The sequence below is a fragment of the Gallinula chloropus genome, assembly GCF_964237585.1.
Source record: "Gallinula chloropus genome assembly, chromosome: 1".
Taxonomy (NCBI): Eukaryota; Metazoa; Chordata; class Aves; order Gruiformes; family Rallidae; genus Gallinula; species Gallinula chloropus.
This window is the reverse complement of record NC_140085.1, coordinates 212,485,314-212,503,077: the sequence shown is the minus strand read 5'-3', so window position 1 is coordinate 212,503,077 and position 17,764 is coordinate 212,485,314. Positions and strand designations below refer to the sequence as shown.

At 44.5% G+C, this 17,764-nt stretch overlaps 1 protein-coding gene across 1 annotated transcript in view; it reads right to left on the bottom strand.

Annotated features, from left to right (window-relative positions):
- Nucleotides 1-231: 231 nt before the first annotated feature.
- BRCA2 (BRCA2 DNA repair associated) overlaps nucleotides 232-17,764 on the bottom strand; it is a 41,155-nt gene continuing 23,622 nt past the window's right edge. Inside the window, exons 16-26 of the mRNA XM_084272580.1 lie at nucleotides 15,734-15,904; nucleotides 14,447-14,798; nucleotides 13,636-13,791; nucleotides 9,915-10,059; nucleotides 9,234-9,355; nucleotides 7,459-7,660; nucleotides 7,054-7,220; nucleotides 6,298-6,433; nucleotides 4,562-4,818; nucleotides 3,260-3,412; nucleotides 232-2,068 (exon numbers count right to left, since the gene is read on the bottom strand). Of these exons, the coding sequence (XP_084128706.1) occupies nucleotides 1,436-2,068; nucleotides 3,260-3,412; nucleotides 4,562-4,818; nucleotides 6,298-6,433; nucleotides 7,054-7,220; nucleotides 7,459-7,660; nucleotides 9,234-9,355; nucleotides 9,915-10,059; nucleotides 13,636-13,791; nucleotides 14,447-14,798; nucleotides 15,734-15,904 (2,494 nt within the window). The 3' untranslated portion in view covers nucleotides 232-1,435. The remainder of the gene's footprint in view (nucleotides 2,069-3,259; nucleotides 3,413-4,561; nucleotides 4,819-6,297; nucleotides 6,434-7,053; nucleotides 7,221-7,458; nucleotides 7,661-9,233; nucleotides 9,356-9,914; nucleotides 10,060-13,635; nucleotides 13,792-14,446; nucleotides 14,799-15,733; nucleotides 15,905-17,764) is intronic.

Genomic DNA, 17,764 nt, shown 5'->3' with positions numbered 1-17,764 from the left:
GCCCAGGGAGGTGGTGGAGTCTCCATCTCTGGAGAGATTCCAGCCCCGTCTGGATGCCTGTCTGTGCAATATGAGCTGGGGAGCTGCTTTGGCAGGGGGGTTGGACCCCATGATCTCTCCAGGTCCCTTCCACCCCCAATGATTCTATGATCATGCAGTTTTGACTACTGCTCTGTTCTATCTCTACATTTTTAAGTGAAGATTTGCTAACGAACACTGTAGGGTGGATGATTTGCAGTGCTTACAGAACGGGGCAGTAGTGAGGTAATCTGCAGTAGGAAAGGAAAGCTGCTCATGCTGGACGTTAAGGAACACTGGGCAGCTGCTGTTCTTCTAGCAGGTGGAGGTAGAAGAGCTATAAAGAAATAGGCTGTGCCCAAGCAAAAGCCAAGCTGTCTTCAGCACACAGTAGATGTATGAGATTAATTGAATTTTGTGTCCAAGCTGCATTATCATCACTGGAAGAGGGGACAAGGGGCCTGGGGAACGTGGCTCTGCAGTATCACACAGGGTTTCAGGACGCTCAGCCAGCTTGTCAGCCCAATACAGTTAACAAGTCCTGCTACAGTGTGCAGCTTGGGCTCAGGAACCACTCCCAGTACAGCATTTGAGCCACCTACAATGGCACAGGACCCCTGAAAATTCACTGGTGGGTTCAGTTCTGAACCACCCTCCCCACTTTGAGCTGCGTTTGGCGGGGAGCAGGGGGCAGCCTGACAACAAAGAAACTAAACCCTGGAGGTGGCAGCAGGTCCAGCAGAACTGTTTCTCTCTCCAGTGGAGAAACTTCTCCCAATTCTGCAAAGATTCACCTGTTGAAATGAATGAGAACAAAGGAGTGGGTTCAAGTACTAATGCTCAGCAGAAAGAGCTTCTGAAGAAAGATTAGATTATCTTCTGTAATGCTGTGGCCTCAAGTGCTTCAGTAAGGAGCAGCTCAGGAACACTGACCATGGATCTATCACTGGTACCTTTGTTCATCCTTTTGCTATGAATCAAATACTCACAGCTGTTCTGGAGAACTCTCTTGGTGCTGTATGGGAAGTACAAGAGCCCTGGCACAGTTACAGAGCAATATTTCAGATTTAAAGTGTAACAGGAAACACAACTGTCTGCCCTGTGCTACTTCTGACAGCCAAACAAGTAATACTACAGAAGGTGACAACCATGATTGCTTTAGACAGAAACCAAGATCCTGCTGTAATCCACAAACACCTGAGAATCAAAGCCATGGTGCAGGAAACGTCCCCAGAGCTTCAGCACACCGGTGCTGCTGTACGATAGGTGTTTGTGTGTGATGACTCCAGCTGATTTTGCAGGTGAAATGTCATTTCACAAGTCTGGATTTGTAACACAGCTTTATTAAATACAACCAGGATTTAATGTACAAAGAGTAAAAATGATTTGGAATATACACAGTGCTGTACATGTGCGTTCAGAAGCCTGTTCGGGGTTTCTGTCTTTGTAGCATTCTGGGGGCTACAAAGTTCCCAGGTTCCTTTGTGTCTTTCTGAAGAGCCTCAGCTACTTCAGGTCTCCTTTTTGATGAGTTGTTTGCTTTCCCAGTAGGCCTGGAACCATATTTGGGTAAAAGATCATCAGATAAATGAGTAGCTGTTGAACTGTTTCCATTTACATAACCAATCTTATTTTCTTCTGGCAAATTACCCACGAGTGCTTGTGTATTTATCATTGCCAGTTCCTCATCAGCAACAAGGTCCCTCTCAGGAAGATGGACAGTTTCCCTCAGTTTTCTGCAGGGGGTGACAGGAGCAAGGTTCTGATTTGTCTCTTTTGGTGACTTGTCATGCTGCAAACCCAAACTTCGTGGAGGCTGAAAGGCTCTTTTTAAGGATGGAGAAATGGTTGGCCGGATTGGTGTCAGTGGTGGAGGGGCAGGTATGCAACTGAGGAAGTCCATGGCCCTTCTCTTTTTGCTGTTCTTGGGGTGCTCTTCAGTAACTGTAGCAGCTGAAGGCATTTTCACTGCCCCTCGTGCAGCAAGTCTCACATTCGGTGTGCTAGTTGACAAAGGGCTTGGAGTCTTCATTTCAACTTTAGAAGAGATCTGGTTAAAAAGAGAGAAGTTTTATGTTGGATAGTGTTTCATGAGCTTCCTCACAATTACTTCCACAAAACATGGGGGGGAAACACCTGATAAAAAATGCTATGTTATCATTCCCATCCAATTTAACTTCAGTTTGGTATCTTCTGATGGTGACTATTGTCCTTTGAAGTATCAATGACTGATAAATCACTGTTTTCCTGTACATAGGACAGCACAATAACATTCTGTTTCTGAGAGCTGAGCTAAATCCATGGGAATTTTTTTCTGTCAGATGGTAAGGAAGCAAAGCACCCCTAAAAAGGACCTGAGTCTTCTACTGCACTGGGTATGTCCTCAAAGGGTTGTTAAATAGGGGAAAATGGAAAAAAAAAAACCTTGAAGGGGGAAAAAAAGGGATATAGAACAAAGAAATGAAAGATAACAATGCATCTAAGATGTTACACAGCAAATCATTCAAACCTTCTCACCACCTACAGCTACCTGAAGGGAGGTTGTAGAGAGGTGGGCGATGGTCTCTTCAGCCAGGGGACAGGAGATGGGACAAGGGGAAATGGCATGAAGCTGTGCCAGGGCAGGGACAGATTGGACATTAGAAACAAATGTTTTCCTGACAGAGTTGTCAGGGCCTGGAACAGGCTGCCCAGGGAGGGGGTTGAGTCACCTTCCCTGGATGTGTTCAAAGAAAGAGTAGCTGAGGTACTTAGGGATCTGGTTTAGCTTAGGATGGGAATGGTTGGACTTGATGATCTTCAAAGGTCTCTTCTGACCTTGTGATTCTGTGATTCTGTGAACTGCAGAAAAACTCATAGATCAAGATTCTTTCCTTCCAGTGACATTCATGTCAGATACTCTCCACAGTGGGAGCAAAGAAACAATAGATTGTCCATTTAAAGATGAAAGAGGATTCATTTTACTCATACAAAATTCAGACCATTTAAGGTATGCTGTGAAAGCACAGGCTGCAAGAGGACGTCTTCACATACCACTTGAGGGAAGAACACTCTCACAGCTCCTCCTGGGATACAAACCCACATGCAGAGAAAGTCTCTCATCAGCTTGTGTTGCCCTGCAGACAGACAACCTATGGGCTGAGAAGCAGGACCATCCACCACCACTACAGTATAAAACATGCTTACACCCTTACTGTGTATACTGCCAGCACAAACACAATGCTAATTACCAGAAGCTTACCAAACTTCTGTCCTCTGCATGAAGACCTGGGCTGAAGGAAGGAGAGGGCCATTCCAAGCCACATCTTTTAGTTAAACTCTGGGGAAGGGAGATACTTCCCTGTAGCAAACGCATCAGTTTACTTTCTGCATCAGAGCAGAAGGAGGCCACGTTCTGTAAGGGAGAACAAATAACAACACAGAAGAGTTGCTTGGCAAATTAACTACTGTATGCTCACAAAGTATTTCAGACTTTGTTTTCTCATTATAATCCCACTAGAAGTTTATTTTATATCAAACCACCAGCTTAGAAGACTGCTGCACTGTCTGTGGAGGGACTCATAGAATATCATACCTTCCTTCTATTCTTAACAGCAAAAAAATAGATCATTTTGTATTCATACTTATTTTTCAGTAAGTCAGAATGCATGACCAGACATGTTTTAGCACAGCTAGAAAACTGAAATAACAGATAAACCAGCACACTGAATAAGTTCAACTGAGCAAGACAGTAAATCATAGAATCATAGAATGGCATGGGCTGGAAGGGACCCCAAGGATCAGAGAGCTCCAACCCCCCTGCCACAGGCAGGAACACCAACCTCCAGGCCTGGAGCTACACAAGGTTGCCCAGGGCCCCAGCCAACCTGGCCTTGAACACCTCCAGGGACGGGGCATCCACCACCTCTCTGGGCAGCCTGTTCCAGCCCCTCACCACTCTCTCTGTAAAGAACTTCCCCCTAAGATCTAATCTAAACCTTCCTTCCTTTAGTTTTAATCCATCCCCCTTGTCCTGCCAGTGTCTACCCTTTGAAAAAGCTGATTCCCCTCCTGTTTTATGTTCCCTTCAGGGACTGGAAGGCTGCAGTGAGGTCCCCCCACAGCCTTCTCTTCTCCAGGCTGAACAAGCCCAGCTCCCCCAGCCTCTCTTTGTAGGGGAGCTGCTCCAGCCCTCTGATCATCTTTGTGGCCCTAAATTTTGATTTTTAAAAGGCTAGAGCCAAACTGTCCATGACAGATTCCCTGCTGACAGGTAAAATATTTTTTGCAAGGCAGAGAAGATTCTGTGGCTCATCCTACAGGCAGCATTGGTTGAACTGAATTGAAAAATAATAATAATTAATAATTAAAAAAATAGGGATAGGGAGGATCTGCAGGAAAAAAATGCATTAATACCCTACTTCCTCTCCCAGAAAATCCTCTCAAATTGACATTATGTGCACTACTTGTTTTAAAGATTTATTAGTACTAACAGACTTTTTGGCAAAGAACATAACAAAGCAGTAACTAAAACTGATCACTGAATAAAAATCTGCAGTTTTACCTCTATCATACTTCTCAGTTCATTAACCTTCTCTTGAAGATAGTTTTCCTTTGGGCTGGCTGAGAACACTGAAAGATCTCCAGCCAACAGCACAGGAATCTGTGATCTGGATTCAGATTGCCACTGAAGGTTGCTGACAGAAATGAATGAAGAGCAAACAACTATATCTTCAATGGCAAAGTGTCTCAGATCTGTCCTGATCTTCACTGCCACCAAATTATAGCTTTCATCAGATAAGTACACTGTGGTAGTGAAACCTAAAAGCAAGAAAAAAAGTCTGAATTAAAATTTTAACTTTTAAGTAAAGGGTGATCACAACTATTTGTATCTGTTAAAAAAATAAAATCATTCTCATCTTGGAAGAGAATTCATAGATATAACTTAGTGGCCTCTGTGCATGGTGACAGATATTTAATGCCTCATTCATATTCTGCACTATCTCCCTTCTGATTACAGAAAGTAACTCAAAGTCTGTGTTCCAGTGCTTAAAAAAACCCCACACTCCATAATATGTTTTTTTATGGTACTTTTCATTTCTACTAGGCAGATTATCTACACATGAGCTCCAGGGCCTGGGTTCTACTCATACCATGACACTGTTCACTGCAGGAGGAGCTCACATACATGTTTCTGCACGTGCTGAACACATGACAACTCACATCCACCTTTAGAATCATAGAATGGTCTGGGCTGGAAGGGACTCCAAGGATCACAGAGCTCCAACCCCCCTGCCACAGGCAGAGACACCAACCTCCAGGCCTGGAGCTACACAAGGCTGCCCAGGGCCCCATCCAACCTGGCCTTGAACACCTCCAGGGACGGGGCACTCACCACCTCTCTGGGCAGCCTGTTCCAGCCCCTCACCACTCTCTCTGGAAAAAACTTCCCCCTAAGATCTAATCTAAACCTTCCCTCCTTTAGTTTTAATCCATCCCCCTTGTCCTGCCAGTGTCTACCCTTCAAAAAAGTTGATTCCCCTCCTGTTTGTATGTTCCCTTCAGGGACTGGAAGGCTGCAATGAGGTCCCCCCACAGCCTTCTCTTCTCCAGGCTGAACAAGCCCAGCTCCCCCAGCCTCTCTTCATAGGGGAGCTGCTCCAGCCCTCTGATCATCTTTGTGGCTCCTCTGAACCCTCTCCAACAGTTCCCCATCTTTCTTGTACTGGGGGCCCCAGCTCTGGACACAGGACTCCAGATGGGGCCTCCCCAGGGCAGAGCAGAGAGGGACAATCCCCTCCCTGTCCCTGCTGCCACCCCTCTGCTGATGGAGCCCAGGATCCCATTGGCCTTGTGAGCTGCAAGAGTCACTGCTGGCTCATGTGAAGTTTCTCATCCACCACAATCCCCATGTCCTTCTCAGCAGGACTGCTCTCCAGGAGCTCTTCTCCCAGTCTGTATCTGTGTCTGGGATTCTTCCAGCCCAAGTGCAACACCTGACACTTGGCAGTGTTGAACCTCATTAGGTTCACCCAGGCCCACCTTTCCTGCCTGTCAAGATCAAAGGGAAGGAACTGAAGAAAAACTGCTCTTCTGCTCACATCCTCCTTTACTAAACCATCCCCGAGCAAATAAACATATAATGACTATCTGTCAGCACATCACAGCCCAATGATGGGCTGTATTAATGGGCTTCACAGGCCTAAGATGCAGGTATGACACCAAGATCATTTTGACTTCTGAAATAAAAAGTTTAGTGCTTATTCAGTTGAAAGACATGAATGTAGGTCCACAACATACCTGTTCTGGTGACAGAAACTACAACTCCAACTAAATCAACCTCAGCACATGGTGGCTTAAAAAAAGGATCAAATAAACTGGTGAATTTTAGAGCTTTTCTTGGAGAGAAAATCTGTGCCAGCATCTCCTGTGATACCTGAGGAAACACAAACCTTTAAAGTCTTTACTTATAAAGAGTGGTAGAATCATAGGGGTTGGAAGGGACCTGGAGAGATCATGGGGTCCAACCCCCCTGCCAAAGCAGCTCCCCAGCTCATATTGCACAGACAGGCGTCCAGACGGGGCTGGAATCTCTCCAGAGATGGAGACTCCACCACCTCCCTGGGCAGCCTGTCCCAGGGCTCTGGCACCCTCACTGGGGAAAAGTTCTTCCCCATGTTGCTGTGGAACTTCCTGTGCTCCAACTTGCAGCCATTGCCCCTTGTCCTGTCTCCACAGACCACTGAAAAGGGGCTGCCCATTCCCCATGCATCCCATACTTCAGATATTTATAAACATTCATAAGGTCCCCCCTTAGTCTTCTTTTCTCCAGGCTGAACAGTCCCAGCTCACTCAGCCTTTCCCCACAGGGGAGATGCTCCAGGCCCTTCCTCATCTTTGTAGCCTCCTCTGGACTCTCTCCAGGAGATCCCTGTTTTTTTTATCCCAGGGAGCCCAGAACTGGACACAATACTGCAGGTGGGGCCTGACCAGGGCAGAGTAGAGGGGACTGTGGTACATTTTAATGATACATCTTTACGTAGGTAAAACACTTACTGGCAGTTGTAGGTACTGAGTTTTCTTTGTGGCTGTTAATTGTATGTTTGCTGAGTCTGATCTTCCTCTGGACTGTGATGTTGACAGCTGGTAGATTCTGTACCGACTGCCTTCCTTGAGCAGCGAACAAACATCTAGCAGTGGACGCCAGATACTCAGCAGCACTCCTGACAACAGCAAATTAAGATGTATTAGTTGTGCAATACTGGTTTGAAGGCTTTTAAACAACATAAATCCACACCACTACTCCCTTCCCACTCCAAAGCCCTAAACTGATAACCAAGTAAAACTGGAAATACTAATGTGCAAGCTAGGACACTGTTTGGAAACTCTTCAAATCCACCTGCTGCCTTGGCCAGTTACAACATTTAGACAGAGGTTCTTTATAATTTTCCAGTTACTAACCTTTATGATTTTCTTGCTTTCTGTAGTCTACCACACATAATTTCCATACAGTAGAGACATCTCTTTTGGAACATCCATTTTCTTCCAGTTCTGCTGACTCTAAAGCCTTCTTGAATTCTTCTTGCATCTGAGTTTGCTTTTTCTCATTCATCAACTCCCTGTGCGCATTCAAAGCTTTTAATTGTTCCTCACTGAGATACCCCTATACCCAAGAGAAAATGTGCCCAGTATCATTTTATTAATCAAAGAAACCCCATCAGGATTTTTGGACAGCCTCTTAAGTGTTCATCTGTTACAAGCAATTTATTATCCATCTGATATACACTTGAGGTATGGTAACACAATGGGCGTCGGCAGTCCCGACTGGTACTCAGCTGGTACTCTGGTGTGTAAGTATTACATAGACACTGCTTTGATATGATGATTAGTGTGAAGCTTAAGAATGCAAAACTGAGGTGAATATTTCACATAACAGGCACACTTGCCTGTTTTGTAAGAAAGAAATACTAGAAAAAACTTCTGTAAGAAGGAAAGAAGAGCTGCCCCTCTCATCAGGCTGCCATCTCTGAGCTGACACAGTGGGTGACACTAGAAGGCATCAGTAGTGGTGCCTTTCTGACCAAGCCTTCAAGAACCAGATCCCTTTACATGTAGCACCACACATGCACCTAACATTTTCTCCAATACAAATCACAGACTCTGTGGCTGTATGACAGTCAGGGACCCTGAATCATAGAATCACAGGGTCAAGAGGTTGGAAAAGACCTTTGAAAATCATCAAGTCCAACCATTCCCATCCTAAGATAAACCAGATCCCTAAGTACCTCATCTACCCTTTTCTGAACACATCCAGGGAAGGTGACTCAACCCCCTCCCTGGGCAGCCTGTTCCAGGCCCTGACAACTCTTGCAGGAAAACATTTGTTTCTGATGTCCAATCTGTCCCTGCCCTGGCACAGCTTCATGCCATTTCCTCTTGTCCCATCTCCTGTCACCTGGCTGAAGAGACCATCGCCCACCTCTCTACAACCTCCCTCCCTTCAGGTAGTTGTAGGTGGTGAGAAGGTCTCTCCTCAGCCTCCTCTTCTCCAGGCTAAACACCCCCAGCTCCCTCAGCTGCTCCTCAGAGGATTTGCCCTCCAGCCCCTTCCCCAGCCTGGTTGCCCTTCTCTGCACTCGCTCCAGGACCTCAATGTCCTTCTGATGGTGAGGAGCCCAGAACTGGACACAGCACTCGAGGTGTGGCCTCACCAGTGCCCAGTACTGACTTGCAAAAGGCAAGGCATGCAGTTCATTTATAACAATTGGCAGAGACTTATCCCCTGCATCTTAGTAATAAAGCCATAAACACTTAAAAATTGAACTGGAAGTGTAGAGAGCAAAGACAATGTGATCATCGAAACAGTTTAGTGAACAGCATTCAAGAGTGTGTGAAACTCAGGACTTACAAGATGCATTTAGTTGTCCTGTATGCAAGAGAAAACATAAAAACAAGTAACACTAACTTTTAATTCTGCTATATCCTGTATTTTTATATCAGGATAACTTACTCTGTTTTACAATCTCAAGCTATTATTCATCTCTTTCAAGAAGCTTTCATGAAAGCATCTTCACGAATTTTAATCTTAAGTTTATTTAGCAATGGGCATACTGTAGAAAGACCTCATTAGGTTCCAAAAGTAAATATTAATTTCACAGTTGATTTTAGCAGGAGCTACTAAATTTGGAATTACTCCACAAGCGTTTCCAAGGTAGCCCAGTAGGATCTACAGTTACCTCCATATAGGCAGGATCAGATGCATTCTGAATTGCTTCATAAAGTTCTGCACCATCTTGCAAGTTATGGATTTGCTGTCTGGTGATTATGTGTGATCTTGGTGCTCTGCTGCTAGTTCTTTCTGTCAGGAAAAATATAAATAAACCAAAAACATGATGTTGGAGTACAGCAATACACCTTACAAGTGAAGGACAAACAATTATGTAAGAAGCATGGTAGTACTTGGGTCTTAGCAGAATAAAAGTATAAACCACTTTTATATCAGGACTAATATATATATTACAGAATCACAAGGTTGAAAAAGACCTTTGAAGATCATCAAGTCCAACCATTCCCATCCTAAGCTAAACCAGATCCCTAAGTACCTCAGCTACTCTTTCTTTGAACACATCCAGGTAAGGTGACTCATCCACATCCCTGGGTAGCCTGGCTAACAGCATGTTCAGGAAGAGTTTCCAAGCAAATAAGTATGTAACTCTTTTGTCCTGAAAGGTCTTGAGGCATAGGAAGTAAAAACCCTAAAACAATGCAGCACAAAAACTACAAAGAAAACAACTCAACACCCTATCTCTGCTTCTCTACCACCAGATAAGATTTTGCCAGTTTCTTTAAACCCTTCTGTAAATGCCAAGAAAGATTTTGTGTTCCTACTATGTGTTCTGAAACAGTGAAAGCTTTACCTTCATGCTTTTCATATTCTGCTTGGATTTTTGCAAACAGAGCTTCCAGTTTCTTTTGTTGATCCCCTGCATGCTTTGCAGCTGCCCTTTCTTCAGCTCTGCTGTTGCGAAACACATACGAACCAGCTGATGTCTTTTCCACCCACTGAAATGAAAAGATTCAAACAAAAAACACAAGACTTCTTTTAATTTTAACCTCATCTGGCTTCCTTCTAATACTCACTGATATGCAAAAACGCTTTAGAAATGAACAGATTGTAAGTTCTTTCAGTGTAAGAGATAAAAGGCAAAGCCCCACAGTGTTGGTTAGCAAATCTTCACTTAAAAACATACAGATAGAACAGAGCAGTAATCAAAACTGCATGATCATAGAATCATTGGGGTTGGAAGGGACCTGGAGAGATCATGGGGTCCAACCCCCCTGCCAAAGCAGCTCCCCAGCTCATATTGCACAGACAGGCGTCCAGACGGGGCTGGAATCTCTCCAGAGATGGAGACTCCACCACCTCCCTGGGCAGCCTGTCCCAGGGCTCTGGCACCCTCCCTGGGGAAAAGTTCTTCCCCATGTTGCTGTGGAACTTCCTGTGCTCCAACTTGCAGCCATTGCCCCTTGTCCTGTCTCCACAGAGCACTGAAAAGGGGCTGCCCATTCCCCCTGCATCCCCTGCTTCAGATATTTATAAACATTCATAAGGTCCCCCCTTAGTCTTTTCTCCAGGCTGAACAGTCCCAGCTCACTCAGCTTTTCCTCAGAGGGGTGATGCTCCAGGCCCTTCATCATCTTTGTAGCCTCCTCTGGACTCTCTCCAGGAGATCCCTGTCTTTTTTATCCCAGGGAGCCCAGAACTGGACACAATACTGAGGTGGGGCCTGACCAGGGCAGAGTAGAGCGGGAGGATCACCTCCTTTGACCTGCTGATGTAACAGCTGCAGAAGCCACAACTTAAAGCAATAGGTATGAGTGATGTGATTTAGAAGATATCTGGATCCCACTGGTAGCTACATTAAGACACAAGCCCTCAAACTCAAAGCTTAAAAATACACCAGAAATGCATTTGACCCAATTTATCTTTTCACATCACCTGCACTGTGTGTTTTAACAGGCCAGATTAGATGCTGTAAAAGAACTATGATGTTGTTCTGCAGATGCTCTTCAACTTTTCCTGCCTGAAATGACTCTGTAGAGCTGCAGCCTCAGCCACTACCCTGCCTGATGTGTCTGGTTTGAAGAGACGGGTAAAGCCAAAGAGGTCACTGCTGCTGAAAGTGGCCCCTTCCCTTCTTCCTTGGTGCACAGCTCCATCTTCTCCCTTGCACTGGCTCCAGCATGAATCTGACCTCATCAGATCACATCAGTTTAATTCAATAGACAATGGTTTATTGTAGGAGGGATAGGAGGGAGGTTTTTGTTTTGTTTGGGTTTTTTGTTGTTTTGGTTTGGGATTTCTTTTAAATTATTTAGTTACTCCTGATTTAGTGAATTAAATTAGCTAAGCAACAGGTTCAGATGAGCTCCAGGTTTACAACAGAAAAGCAGCAATAGTATAGCAAGAGCAGGACAAGGAAGGGTTGAAGGACTGATCCTTACACAGCACTGAATTGCTGAATTAGCCTCTGCCTGCCTCATTAGCTGCATGTCACGTATTTCCCTCCAGTATTAACAGTCTGAGGCCTTTAATTAGGATTACTGCTATTCCTACACTCTTTGACCCTTGAGGTATAAAGGATACAGATAGCTCAAGTCTTCCCATCATTTTAGTAGGTTTGAGCAAGAGTCTCAGTGTTTTAAGAACAACCACCACCCCAGTCACATTAGCTCCATCAGTCTCTTGGTATAGAGACTGCTGCTATACAAAGCAGCACTTCCCACCTGCCCCCAGCCTGGAAGCCATTCACTGAGATGCAGTTACAGATTACAGCCCCCTTTGCAGGGCCTGAATAAAGGTTAGTTCTATCAAGCAGTTGTCACAATAACTGCAGCAATTTCCTCCACTAAAGCAATGATCTAAATACCAAAGTAACGATCCCAAGCAAAGAGTGCTGCTATTACCTCTGCAGAATTCATTCCACACTGACAAAGAGATACAAGGCTTTAGAAAGGAAGCAATTAAAGGAAACCCCTACATGTAGGTGCCAAGTGTAACATGCAATGCAAAAAGTTATGGTAAACTGAAAGCTGCATCCTGGTTAAACTGTAACATTAAGAGGAATAATCACTAACAAAAATATCACAGAATCACAAGGTTGGAAAAGACCTTTGAAGATCATCAAGTCCAACCATTCCTATCCTAAACCATATCCCCAAGTACCTCATCAACCCTTTTTTTGAACACATCCAGGGAAGGTGACTCAACCCCCTCCCTGGGCAGCCTGTTCCAGGCCCTGACAACTCTGTCAGGAAAACATTTGTTTCTAATGTCCAATCTGTCCCTGCCCTGGCACAGCTTCATGCCATTGCCCCTTGTCCCATCTCCTGTCACCTGGCTGAAGAGACCATCGCCCACCTCTCTACAACCTCCCTCCCTTCAGGTAGTTGTAGGTGGTGAGAAGGTCTCTCCTCAGCCTCCTCTTCTCCAGGCTCAACACCCCCAGCTCCCTCAGAGGATTTGCCCTCCAGCCCCTTCCCCAGCCTGGTTGCCCTTCTCTGCACTCGCTCCAGGACCTCAATGTCCTTCTGATGGTGAGGAGCCCAGAACTGGACACAGCACTCGAGGTGTGGCCTCACCAATGCCCAGTACAGGGGCACAATTACCTCCCCAGACCTACTGGCCACACTGGTTTTGATACAAGCCAAGATGCCATTGGCCTTCTTGGCCGCCTGGACACACTGCTGGCTCCTATTCAGCCTGCAGTCACCCAACACCCCCAGGTCCTTCTCTGCCTGACAGCTCTCCAGCCAGTCTCCCCCAGCCTGTAGCGCTGCAGGGGGTTGTTCTGTCCCATGTGCAGCACTCTACACTTGGCCATGTTAAACTTCATCCCGTTGGTCTCAGCCCATCAGTCCAGTCTGTTCAGATCCCTCTGAAGAGCCTCCCTACCCTCAGGCAGATCAACACTTCCTCCTAGTTTAGTGTCATCTGCAAACTTACTGAGGGAGCAGTCAATCCCTTCATCCAGGTCATTGGTAAATTGTTTCTGTAGTTGGTACTGTCATAAAAGCTAGTGGCTACAGTGAAATCTGACTGTATTTAAAACATCTGGATATCAAGTGGTATTTAGAAGATCTTCATTCTGTTTTACATAATAATCACATTGTATTTTCAGCAATATTTTTAAATACTAGAACTTACCCAGTACTGTTGGTTACATGTAAGAAAACATAATCTTACCAATGACTGTAAATATTCACTTCTTTGCAGGGTTATGTATGTTAATCAGAAAAAAATGGGTTTCACTTCTACTTGGAGCTGAAACTGTCTGTGCTGTACAGTTTAGATTACAGAACTGAAATGAAATTATTTCTGGCTTTTTGAAGCTGAAAGCAAATCCAACCAGAGGGTACTGAGCACAAACTCAAATTCTTCTCACAGCAGGATACTCCAAGTCCTGAAATATTAAATACACACCGACTGCAAGAACCATTCCCATTCATTTTACACATAAAGGTACCTGTACTTAATTTTTTTAGCTTTGTTATGTCTGATTTGAGGAATGATAAAGCAATTAATATAATTCAGATCTCATAGAACCCCTTAACATTCAGAAAATACTCATAGCATACCTGCATAGGGTAAGTTCTTTGGACAAGCACATCAATGCACCCCACTGCACCACCCTCACTGTAAAGCGATGCCAAAGGTAAAGGAAAAGGCCTGGGGTCCCGATGAAATCCTAGCTTGGCGTCCCACCTTGCACACCGAGTGCTGTTGGCTGAAATCTGAAGGGGTTAAAAACACTGCATGAAATATTGTCACTGGTAGGTCAAAAAGATAGCCAACCTTTTTTTTTTGAAATAGGAAATAGTCTTTCACACTGACCTCACTAAGAATATCTCATTTTTGCACCTGAACACACATTTTAAAGGGTTTTTTTTTCCACACAGAAGAAGGTACTTTAAACAGGGACCAAAAATCTGGTGAATTAAAATTCTCTAAGAAATGAGCATCTATGAGAAGCCATTGCTTTATACCAGAAGAGGAAGATTTTTTTTGCTGAGACTTCACCTAGCACTTGAATCATCCTCGAATAAATCAAGAGCCTGCTTCCCAAATCCACCCTCTCACAACCTGCTTCCCCACTGCTCCCCCAACATTCTTCCTCCAGCTTCCATATTGTTTGTGATGGGGAAGCACTTTTTGTATCTCGGTGCTTAATCAAATAAGGAGTTGGAGCTGTCAAAACACATAACAAAAATGTGTATTATAAAACTTCTCCTCCAATTGTATTGAATAGTGTCAGCTACTTTGTGCCATGTTTTACAAATCTGGTTATTAACCTTTGACAAAACCTTCTGTTTACAAAGTATGGCTCAACTAAATAGCATCACAACTCTCAGTCCCATCCAATCAAGCTGAATGAATACTTTGCTTTACCTTTAACATAAGAGAATCTGGGGCTTCCAGTGGAGTACATCCATTTTGAGAGCCAACAAGTTCTGCTCCATGTACTATGATCTTCTGACCAACAGTCAGCCGCCTTCTACGTAAGAAAGCTTTGAGAGGTGGATCCAGAAGAGCTCTAATTCCATACCAGCCATCAGTAACTTCAATTATTGCTGCTGCATTTTTACTTTCCACATTCTTACTGCTGTTGCTAGGAGATACACTGGCATTCAGCGATATGACTTTGGAAACACACAGCACCAGCGTTTTACCTGCTGCATCATCTCGTTCTGTTATTTTTTTGATTGCTGATCGTTTACTTTTATCAACTTCCAAGTCATACCTACAAAAAAAAAAAGAATTCATGATGCTTTGTTAATACAAACAAAATCTATCCCATTTTTAAAATCAATTGTGGCAAACTATTGCTTAATACATCTACATGATTAAGTACCACCATAGCAAAACAAGTGTTATCTAAGTTTCTGCAACTAACATGCACAATATTCTTACAGAATCACAAGGTTGGAAAAGACCTTGGAAGATCATCAAGTCCAACCATTCCCATCCTAAGCTAAACCAGATCCCCAAGTACCTCATCTACCCTTTCCTTGAACACATCCAGGGAAAGTGACTCAACCCCCTCCCTGGGCAGCCTGTTCCAGGCCCTGACAACTCTTTCAGGAAAACATTTGTTTCTAATGTCCAATCTGTCCCTGCCCTGGCACAGCTTCATGCCATTGCCCCTTGTCCCATCTCCTGTCACCTGGCTGAAGAGACCATCGCCCACCTCTCTACAACCTCCCTTCACGTAGTTGGAGGTGGGGAGAAGGTCTCCCCTCAGCCTCCTCTTCTCCAGGCTAAACAGCCCCAGCTCCCTCAGCCGCTCCTCAGAGGGTTTGCCCTCCAGCCCCTTCCCCAGCCTGGTTGCCCTTCTCTGCACTCGCTCCAGGACCTCAATGTCCTTCTGATGGTGAGAAGCCCAGAACTGGACACAGTACTTGAGGTGTGGCCTCACCAATGCCCAGTACAGGGGCACAATTACCTCCCTAGACCTACTGGCCACACTGTTTTTGATACAAGCCAAGATGCCATTGGCCTTCTTGGCCACCTGGGCACACTGCTGGCTCATATTCAGCGTGATATGCATGAGTAACAACATAAGCAATCTGATAAACAGTAAATACAAGCTAGAGGTGATTATTTTCTAATATTATGAACAAGAAAGCACACAGTATTGCAAAAATTACAGCTCCAAACAGATTGCCACACACGTACCTGTATTTCAACTGCAACAGCACTCTTTCTGGTGTCAAGCATCTGTTGGCAAATTCACGTGGAAAAGACACTTCCATGGCTGCCAATTTCCATATGATCCATCTATAATGATTGTAAACCCAGGCCTCTGTTATCAGCTTGGGATCCACACCAGGAGTGTCACAGAGGGCTCTGCAGATAAATTGTCAATAAATTAACCTGAAATCCACTGAAATTTTTTACTTGCCTATTTTGCCCTTGCACTGCATTCAGTATGTGTACACAGGCAACATTAACAAAGGAATATTTATTACAATGCAAATAGGGAGGTTGCATTCCATAACCTGATCTGGTTATTGTCTGAATACTCTAGTTCTGCCCTCATGTGCTTTGGCAGCGTGCATGGGCGTACGTGCATGTGTTCTTGCAACGGAGACTTCTGACCCCAGCAGTAGGGGCATGCTGTGTCTGCTTCACCATTATGCACCTATCACAGAGGTGTGTTCTTTTCCCTTTCAGCCCTGGGATTCCCCCTGCTTGCTTGATGAGTTTGTTACAATCCATCCCCTGCTACTTCACAGTTCCCAGAGTTGTGGTTCGGATGTTTTGGTGTTGTTGGGTTTTTTTAAGGATACATCTGGACAACACATTATGAACTTTCAATTACTACTGAAGACCTTTCTTCTCTCCATTGAGCGACCACTCAAATGGACTTTTCATTCTGTGTTAGGTCCAAAGTTTGCCACCATGACCTCCATGAGGTGGGTTGAAGACACCTATTTTTTCCCATCTCTCTCAGTCATGAAAAAGGCCACTTCATTAAAGAAGAAAGAGCAAGAATTAGACCAGAGACTCAAATAGCTGAGCCATTAGAATCATAAGGATCATCGAGTCCAATTCCTGGCTCCACACAGGGCCAGCCAAGTCAGAGCATGGGACTGAGGGCATCATCCAGATGCTTCTTGAACTCAGTCAAGCTCAGTGCTGTGACCACTTCCCTGGGGAGATGATTAGAATGGACGGATTAGAGACAGATTAGAACCCAAGTCCTATCAAAAAGTCAATGTCAGACTTACCAGAAAGACTCAAGAAGATTTTAAGGAACTACATTGCAGTTGGGTGAGGAAAAGAAGCAATTAAAAAGCCAAAAAGTCATATACAGGAAGGTAAGAAGCAGGCATGTCCGTCAAATTAATTACTACTACATTAGGAGACAGCAACACAGTCGCAAACTTTAGGACATACATCTTTTATGAAGGATAGCGCAATTCAGGAGTTAGACAGAATTCAGTTTAAGCTTAAGACCCTAAATACAGGGGACTAAATGAAGTTGAAGGAGAACTAGTTAATATACTTGGGGGGATAAAAAGACCGATTCAGTTGACCAGCCAGTTGCCATTTATTCTTAACATATAAAAATCCCAGAAAAGATACACAAACTGAAGGCAACCTCTTGTGGAATAACCTCTACAAATTGCTCAAGAGTACATCTGGTTAATAGGGATTAGATTGACACTGCCACCCAGAGTACATGCTGACAGCAAAACCACTGTGGCTATTCTGGGATGTTTAGCAGTACACTGGTGGTTTCTCTCTTCCGTTTCTGAAAAATGAAAGTGTAAAGAGCCATATATCTGGTGATATTTGGCACATTTAGGCACAAGATGTTTTCTGCAAACAGTTTAATACCTGTCTCATTCACAGGAAGGTTGTGTGAAATCCATCAAGATTGCCTCCAGTGTGCCTAAGCAGTAGATTACAAATACACAGATCCAGAGTTGGATGCACAGCTCCCAGAGATCTACTGCTTCTTGCCAAAAACAACCTCAGCCACCATGTCACCTATAAACCTGTGTGGCAGCATTGCTACTCTGCCTAGAAATAGCAATTTCACCTTCACAAAGGAATGACCAGCGTGTTTTCTAAAGCACAGGCAACTCCTGAATGCTGACATCCAGACAAGAGGCCCTGCAGCATAATGACACATGGATGAACACCCTTGAGAGCCTCTTATGCATCTCCCATATATCCAGGCCTGGAGGTTGGTGGCCC